Source organism: Lucilia sericata, unplaced genomic scaffold (genome assembly GCF_015586225.1).
Source record: "Lucilia sericata isolate MDLA Ls3-8-SP2 unplaced genomic scaffold, ASM1558622v1 Contig003246F_arrow, whole genome shotgun sequence".
Taxonomy (NCBI): Eukaryota; Metazoa; Arthropoda; class Insecta; order Diptera; family Calliphoridae; genus Lucilia; species Lucilia sericata.
Window position 1 is genome coordinate 25,088 of NW_023996777.1, and position 7,875 is coordinate 32,962.

The 7,875-nt window shown below is 28.6% G+C and overlaps 3 protein-coding genes across 3 annotated transcripts; 2 read left to right on the plus strand and 1 right to left on the minus strand.

The window, feature by feature from the left end:
- Positions 1-187: 187 nt before the first annotated feature.
- Positions 188-673, minus strand: LOC119614692. Its single transcript, XM_037970817.1, has one exon. It carries the CDS (start codon positions 512-514, stop codon positions 329-331), a length of 186 nt encoding a protein of 61 aa, XP_037826745.1. The 5' UTR covers positions 515-673; the 3' UTR covers positions 188-328.
- Positions 674-5,770: 5,097 nt separating this feature from the next.
- LOC119614690 (mediator of RNA polymerase II transcription subunit 9-like) lies at positions 5,771-7,204 on the plus strand. Its single transcript, XM_037970814.1, has 4 exons — positions 5,771-6,049; positions 6,271-6,334; positions 6,570-6,959; positions 7,021-7,204. The coding sequence occupies exons 1-3, from the start codon at positions 5,874-5,876 to the stop codon at positions 6,732-6,734; spliced, it is 405 nt and encodes a 134-aa protein (XP_037826742.1). The 5' UTR covers positions 5,771-5,873; the 3' UTR covers positions 6,735-6,959; positions 7,021-7,204.
- Positions 6,688-7,204, plus strand: LOC119614691 (protein NCBP2AS2 homolog). Its single transcript, XM_037970815.1, has 2 exons — positions 6,688-6,959; positions 7,021-7,204. Exons 1-2 carry the CDS (start codon positions 6,787-6,789, stop codon positions 7,100-7,102), a joined length of 255 nt encoding a protein of 84 aa, XP_037826743.1. The 5' UTR covers positions 6,688-6,786; the 3' UTR covers positions 7,103-7,204.
- Positions 7,205-7,875: the final 671 nt, after the last annotated feature.

Sequence of the window (7,875 nt, forward strand, 5' to 3'; positions counted from 1 at the left end):
AAGCACAGTAACTTTTCTAAAAGGCGTTTTCTTTAATATTTTGTTTAATAGTTGTTATTAAATTTACATTTTCAACTAACAAACTTACAAGATAATTTTTCACAATTTTTCTATAATTCGATAAGGAAGTTTTTTTTTTATCGAACTTTTTTTTTTAACTTTTATTTAGGTTTTAAGTTATATTTTTCTTTCTTTTCTGTTTAGTTTTGTTAAGTTTTATATTTATTTTATATTTTTATAATGATTATACGTTTAAAGTTTAATACAAATTATTTCTTATGACCGGCAACAAAGAGACGGGTGTAAATTTGTTTTTACCACAAACCAATTAAAACAATACAAAAAACGAATTGTAGAGTTTCTTAATACCGGTGGTCTCTCGCTGACGATGACTACGCAATAGAGTATTCTCAACTTTTAACAGCATCTTGTTGATCAGGCACATAAAACTCTCAGGATACTCATGGAGGAAGAAGGAAGAACTCATATGAAATTGTTGTTCAATTTTCTCCATTTATCGTTAACAATATCAAATAATGATGTTTTTTAAAAAACAAAATCTGTTTTGTTTTAATAAGTTTAAAGCAGCCGTTTTGAAGGATTTTTTTATTTTTTAAGTTTTTTAAGCACAAAATGTTTTTTTTTCTTATTATTTTAAATAAGTTATTTAAATTTTGTAAGTTGTTTTTAAAACGACGTTAATTTTTAAACTGCGTACAAAATTTTCTTGTAATATTCTTTTATATAGAGAATTTTAATTTTCTTTATTTTAGTTAGAGAATTTAACTCAAGTTTTATTACTTTTTTTTTTAATATTTTATATTTGTTTTTTATTTTTTATATAAATTCATTTGCAAAGTTGTAGTTGTATTAATCTTGATAACTTTTTCACACTTTATTTGAGTAAAATTTTCACACTTTTTTTTTCTTCTAAACAAAATTTGTTTTCTTTTTTTTTAACTTTCTTATCTAATAAAGTCTATTTTTTTTATAAAATTTTAAAGGCGTGTGTTTTGGTTTTATAACACTTTTATAAATTTTATGAATAATTTTTTTTTTTTTACAAAAAAATTTTCTTTTTTTTAGTTTTTATTTAAATTTTTTTCCCCAAAAAAAGATGAAAACACGGTAATTGTTGTAAGCACACGTTAGTGGAGCAATTTTAACACAACGAAGCAAGGCTTCGCATGGCGAAAGGAGACCAGCATCTTAGCAAAACCTTGGTTGAAACAACCACCCAGCGAACGCGTATCACGACGGATCAAATATACGTACGAAACGGAACAACAGCTTCGAAACGAGTGTAAGAACGTTGAGAGCTAAACGATCAATGAATGCGCGAATCTGCAACAAATTTTTGTAAACGTATTAGTATTGAATCAAAGAGAGAGTAGTAGTAGTTGTAGTAGAAATAATAATAAATATAATTGTTATATCAGTATCTTTTTTTATTATTTCTTGCCTTCAGTTCTATAGTAAGTCTGATGATTTGTGTGCAAAAAAAAAAAAATTTATAAAATAAATGAAATGATACTTGAAGCTGTTTTTATTTGCTTGCGAGATAACTTATTTACTCTACATTTATATGGGTGTATGGCAGGGATGGAAAATTTTGGTTTATTGTACTTTTTTCTGGACCTTTTGTCATCGAAAAATACTTCAGTATCGCAACGATATGTTACGTACATCTGCTAAGTAGTTATCAGACTAGTTAATATATTAGAAAACAGACTAGGCAACAGACTTGTCCAGACTAGTTTTAGTTCAGTTCTAGTTCAGTTCTAGTTTAGTTCTAGTTCAGTTCTAGTTCAGTTCTAGTTCAGTTCTAGTTCAGTTCTAGTTCAGTTCTAGTTCAGTTCTAGTTCAGTTCTAGTTCAGTTCTAGTTCAGTTCTAGTTCAGTTCTAGTTCAGTTCTAGTTCAGTTCTAGTTCAGTTCTAGTTCAGTTCTAGTTCAGTTCTAGTTCAGTTCTAGTTCAGTTCTAGTTCAGTTCTAGTTCAGTTCTAGTTCAGTTCTAGTTCAGTTCTAGTTCAGTTCTAGTTCAGTTCTAGTTCAGTTCTAGTTCAGTTCTAGTTCAGTTCTAGTTCAGTTCTAGTTCAGTTCTAGTTCAGTTCTAGTTCAGTTCTAGTTCAGTTCTAGTTCAGTTCTAGTTCAGTTCTAGTTCAGTTCTAGTTCAGTTCTAGTTCAGTTCTAGTTCAGTTCTAGTTCAGTTCTAGTTCAGTTCTAGTTCAGTTCTAGTTCAGTTCTAGTTCAGTTCTAGTTCAGTTCTAGTTCAGTTCTAGTTCAGTTCTAGTTCAGTTCTAGTTCAGTTCTAGTTCAGTTCTAGTTCAGTTCTAGTTCAGTTCTAGTTCAGTTCTAGTTCAGTTCTAGTTCAGTTCTAGTTCAGTTCTAGTTCAGTTCTAGTTCAGTTCTAGTTCAGTTCTAGTTCAGTTCTAGTTCAGTTCTAGTTCAGTTCTAGTTCAGTTCTAGTTCAGTTCTAGTTCAGTTCTAGTTCAGTTCTAGTTCAGTTCTAGTTCAGTTCTAGTTCAGTTCTAGTTCAGTTCTAGTTCAGTTCTAGTTCAGTTCTAGTTCAGTTCTAGTTCAGTTCTAGTTCAGTTCTAGTTCAGTTCTAGTTCAGTTTAGTTCAGTTCTAGTTCAGTTCTAGTTCAGTTCTAGTTCAGTTCTAGTTCAGTTCTAGTTCAGTTCTAGTTCAGTTCTAGTTCAGTTCTAGTTCAGTTCTAGTTCAGTTCTAGTTCAGTTCTAGTTCAGTTCTAGTTCAGTTCTAGTTCAGTTCTAGTTCAGTTCTAGTTCAGTTCTAGTTCAGTTCTAGTTCAGTTCTAGTTCAGTTCTAGTTCAGTTCTAGTTCTAGTTCAGTTCTAGTTCAGTTCTAGTTCTAGTTCAGTTCTAGTTCAGTTCTAGTTCAGTTCTAGTTCAGTTCTAGTTCAGTTCTAGTTCAGTTCTAGTTCAGTTCTAGTTCAGTTCTAGTTCAGTTCTAGTTCAGTTCTAGTTCAGTTCTAGTTCAGTTCTAGTTCAGTTCTAGTTCAGTTCTAGTAGTTCAGTTCTAGTTCAGTTCTAGTTCAGTTCTAGTTCAGTTCTAGTTCAGTTCTAGTTCAGTTCTAGTTCAGTTCTAGTTCAGTTCTAGTTCAGTTCTAGTTCAGTTCTAGTTCAGTTCAGTTCTAGTTCAGTTATAGTTCAGTTCAGGCTATGCAATAGACTAGTCCTCATATTAGTGGAAAGACATTAGACTAGTCCACAAAGTAGTCAATAGACTAGTCAGTAGAGAGGTAAGTCAATAGACAAGTCCATAAGCTAGTCCATAGTTTAGTCAATAGACTAGTCCATGGAGTAGTTAATAGACTATTCAAAAGACTATTCCATATACTAGTCCGCTGACTAGTCAAGAGACTAATCTACAAGTCAATAGACTACCAACTTGAAAGTATATTCCTTTTATAAAAAGCTATTACTTTTATCAAAAATTCCATCTCTGGTTTATGTTATAGTAAAATATCTGTACTATAACAATAATAAATAATAGTAGATCTTAACGATCACATCAACGATTCAAATTTTTTTAATTCGTAAAATAACGAAACAAATCACACACAAAGAAATATTCACAGAAGAGAAGAATTTTTCAATATATTTTGAGAGTGAAATATTTAAATACTCTTGAAAACAGAGTTTAATTGAAAAAGAAACCCCCAACACATGTTTAGATCCAGCAAATTTATAACATGTAAAATTTGCAAATTTATAAACATTTAAAAGTGATTTTTGTTTTTTTTTTTTTTTTCAAAAAAACAAACAATTATAAGGCGTCCAGTAGTTGTTGTAAGTAGTTAGTTACATTTGTATTTAAATTGAAATTGTCTAGGTTTGTTTAGAAATTGAATATCAATTAACTTTTTTTTCTTAATTTAGAACTGATTTCAATTATATTTATTTGTCTATGATCAAAACAATTTTCTCAAATTTAAATAAATTACCTAGCAATTGAATTTGAACAAAGAGTTTTCAAAAAAAAGAAAAGAAAACTAATTATTGATGACGTTAATAACGTGTTTCTGTGTTTTTTTTAACCACTTAAGTGTAAATTCACTCTTTATTTTTGTTTTTTTTTTTTAGTTTTTTTGATAGCACACAAAATTACAGGGCGTTTTTCTATTAAGACGTTGTTACGTTAGCACACGGCGAGTAAGACTGATTTGACTGAAACCCCGCAAACACAAAACAAGTCTCATAAACGTTTCACTTCTGAATATTTTATTATTCAAATACATACAATTAATACCAAAAAAAATCTCTACCGCCTCAGAGTGTCAACACGTTAAATTCAATAAAAAAAACAAAACAACTGCAATCGATCGATATTCGTAAATACATACACACACTTACATATATTACTGTATATCTGGTTATGTTCGTTGATTAACTCGTTATAATTATTGAGTATACTGGAGTATTTCTTAATATTCAGAGTTAAATGAGAATGATCGAACAACAACTGTTGACTTGTTTGTATGTAACATTGTTGTTGTGTCGTCTATCTTTGATAACAAATATTTGAAAAAAAAACAAATATCAAAATAAAAACAAGTTAAATCAACCAGTTACTACTGTTCAGATACACACATACATTCATATCTACTTGAATTTATCTTTATTTATGAAAATTTATTGAAAACAAAATCAATTTTTTCCTAAAGAAAACAATGTTTAATTATTATTCACAGATTAAGAGATTTCTTAGAAAGCGTTAAATAAAATAATTACCATAAAATATTCACATAAACAAATTTTTGTTTTTTTGTGTGACCCAGAAGTTATAAATTTTTGTATCTATGTGTGTATGCAGTTATCCTAAACACTTAAAAATTTATACAATTTATAGAACGTTTTTAGATTTTTTTCAATACCTTGAACCTATAAAGTACTCTTATTAATCTTTTTCAAACTTTATGACACAATGTCTCGAAAAACCGATGTATTGGAGAAATCCTGAAGTTACATTCGGATCACTGAGACAGTGCAATCGGTGGCGTAGTTCGCTTGAATCCGTAGGATTCCAGCATTTAAATATGCACAAACGAAATCCATTGGTTTCTTATGTGTTTCTATGGTGTCTTCACTTCCGCCAGCTGTCGATTGTCTACATGTCGCATTCGTCTTTTCTACAATAATTTCTATAGAAGAAATGAAGATGAATGATTGTTCAGCTCCCAAATCTATAAACGACTCTAAACACTGAAAAGGGGCATATCACTTTCTATGAACCTCTTCTTCTTACAGGCTATTACAAAGGGACTAGTACAAAACCAGTCCCACACATTTATTTATTAATTAATCATTATAAAAATATATTTCTAATGAGAACTTACTTTGTTGGACGGCATTCGTTTATAATAATTATAACTTTATTTTGGTTTTTAATTAAAAACTAATTAAGATGTTTGCTAGTGAAAGTAGCAGGTTGCACTTCATTTTTATACCTTAAATAGTATAAAATCATATTAAACACTTTATTTCAACTTTTCATTAATTTTTTCCACACAAAACTAATAACAAAAAAATGCATTAAAAGGCGCCATTTTTATGTTGTTTACTTTGTACTTGTCAAAAGTTTTAATGTGGCTAATGTAACTTTTTACATTTCTATCAATATATGACCGTTAAAATCGCTTATTTGACTAAAAACAACGGCAACACTTTATTCTTTATAAACTTCCGGTAGTTAGGGATGCCATATTTTACGCTTTAAAAACATCACAATTGACGTTTATACTATTTTAGTCTGGCATCATTAACAAACATTCCATTTGTACACAAACCACAGAAATTTATTTTGTCCAAGTTTTTATTGTTTTTTTTTATAAAAGTTATTAGTTTTTTTAATATGGAACTATCACCCAATGGTGAACCGGTTGATAAAAAACCTATTTTAACTGCAGATGGTCTAATACAAACTTCCACACAGTCAGCAAACACTGCAAATAGTTCACCCAACACCACTTTGACAGCTTCCAATCTTGACATCGAAATCTTACCTGTCATTTACGATATTATACGCTGGTATGTACATACAAATATGTTTGGTTAAAAGTTATTGTACCCAAAACAAATATTTGCTTTTTGTTTTGTTAATTTTTTTCGTTTTTCTATTTAGTGCAATTTGAATTGTCAGCTTTTTGTACGTTTGCAATTTGGGAAAAGTTTAATTGCGTTTTTCTTTAATTGTTAAAAGAAATTTGTGAAAAATTATGTAATTGTTGTTAATTTTAATGTGTTTTTAGTGTGGAAAAGGATCCTAAAGATAATACGGCCAAACAGAGGGAATCTCAGGAGTGTAGTCAGAAGGTAAGTTAAGTAAATAGTTAATTTAAACTAGAGTCTTTTGTTATAATGAAAGAAAAAGAACAGATAAGAATACCTACATATGTATTCTTATCTGTTCTAATCAACAGGTCGTAATTTAGATGATAGTAGTCCGTGACCTGCTATTGCACCATTTGATCTAGTTGAAATCTGCTATAACAATGCTATAAACCTTTTGTTTCTCTGTTTTTAATAAGTTTATTTTCCTGTTTTACAGATCTTGGAACTACAAAAACGTTTTGAATCCGCCCGAGCACAGATACGTCTATTGCCCGGCATTGATTACAACAAAGAAGAACAATTGCAAAAATTGGAATTGTTAAAAAATCAATTGAAATTAAAGCAACAACTTATACGCAAATACAAAGATATACAATTTTAAGTTTAAAAATCATAAATCCTAAATACTAACTTTAAGTTATTTCCCTTAAACTATGGTTCTGCGTATATTGATGCGTTATTTGGCGAATAATGAACAGCTAATAAATCGTATGGCCGAAAGTTATCCTATGCGTAGAGCTGCACAAATTGTTGTATCTATAATGTATCGTGCTAAACATGTGGCCGAGGATAAGGGCTTACATGAAATGACACCGGAACGTTTTAAGTGAGTAAGAATGGTTTAAATTTCTTTAAGAATAATTTCAGTGCTTTTTGTTTGTTTTTAGGTCATTTATGAATGTTTTTAAAAGTAATATTAAACAAGAAATCGAGGGAGTTAAGGAGGAGTTAAAGAAAAAGAAATTTTAGTTTATTTTTTGTAGTTTGTAGTGTTATTTGCAAGAGAAATTATGAAATGTAAAGACTTTAGAAATAAATAATAAATCTATTTATTTTAAGTAAAATGTGAAATAGGTTTTTAATTTTTAATGAAATTGAAATCAATTCTAAAATCTCAAAGAGAAGATACTTCACAAATTAAACTTTTATTTGAAAGTTGACAGATGGGACTTTTAGATGATAGAACAAACTTTATAAACTAATGAGCTGTTATAGCGTTCCGAATATGGCCAAACACGCACAGCACTTTGGTCTCTGAATTTCCACATTTTTCAAATTTGTTGTCCTGTTTAATTTTTATTTAAAAAGGCTCATATAACTTTTTTTGGTATGTTTGTTTATTTACTATTGTATTCAATGTGAAACTATTATTCTCATGTGAATGCCCATTTTTGAATAAACAAAGTGTTTTAAATTGAAATAAAATAAAAAGTAATTCCTTTTAAAAATAAAACACCATAGTTTAATTACTTTTCCGAAAAAATATTTATTTTTTATTAAAATTTTTGTTTAACTTTTTTTCTTCAAAAATTAATTATGGTATTCAAAAAAACAAAAGAATAACAATTAAAAAAATCTCTAAATTTAAGAAAAAAAAAAAAACAAAAAAAAATTTATTTATTTCATTGTTTAAGAAAATCATCAAAAAACTAAAAGAAAATTTCATTTGAGTTTGTTGGCTTAAAATTAATATTTAGTTTGTTTCTTGTATATTAATTAAATGATTAATTACATTCTGTGTA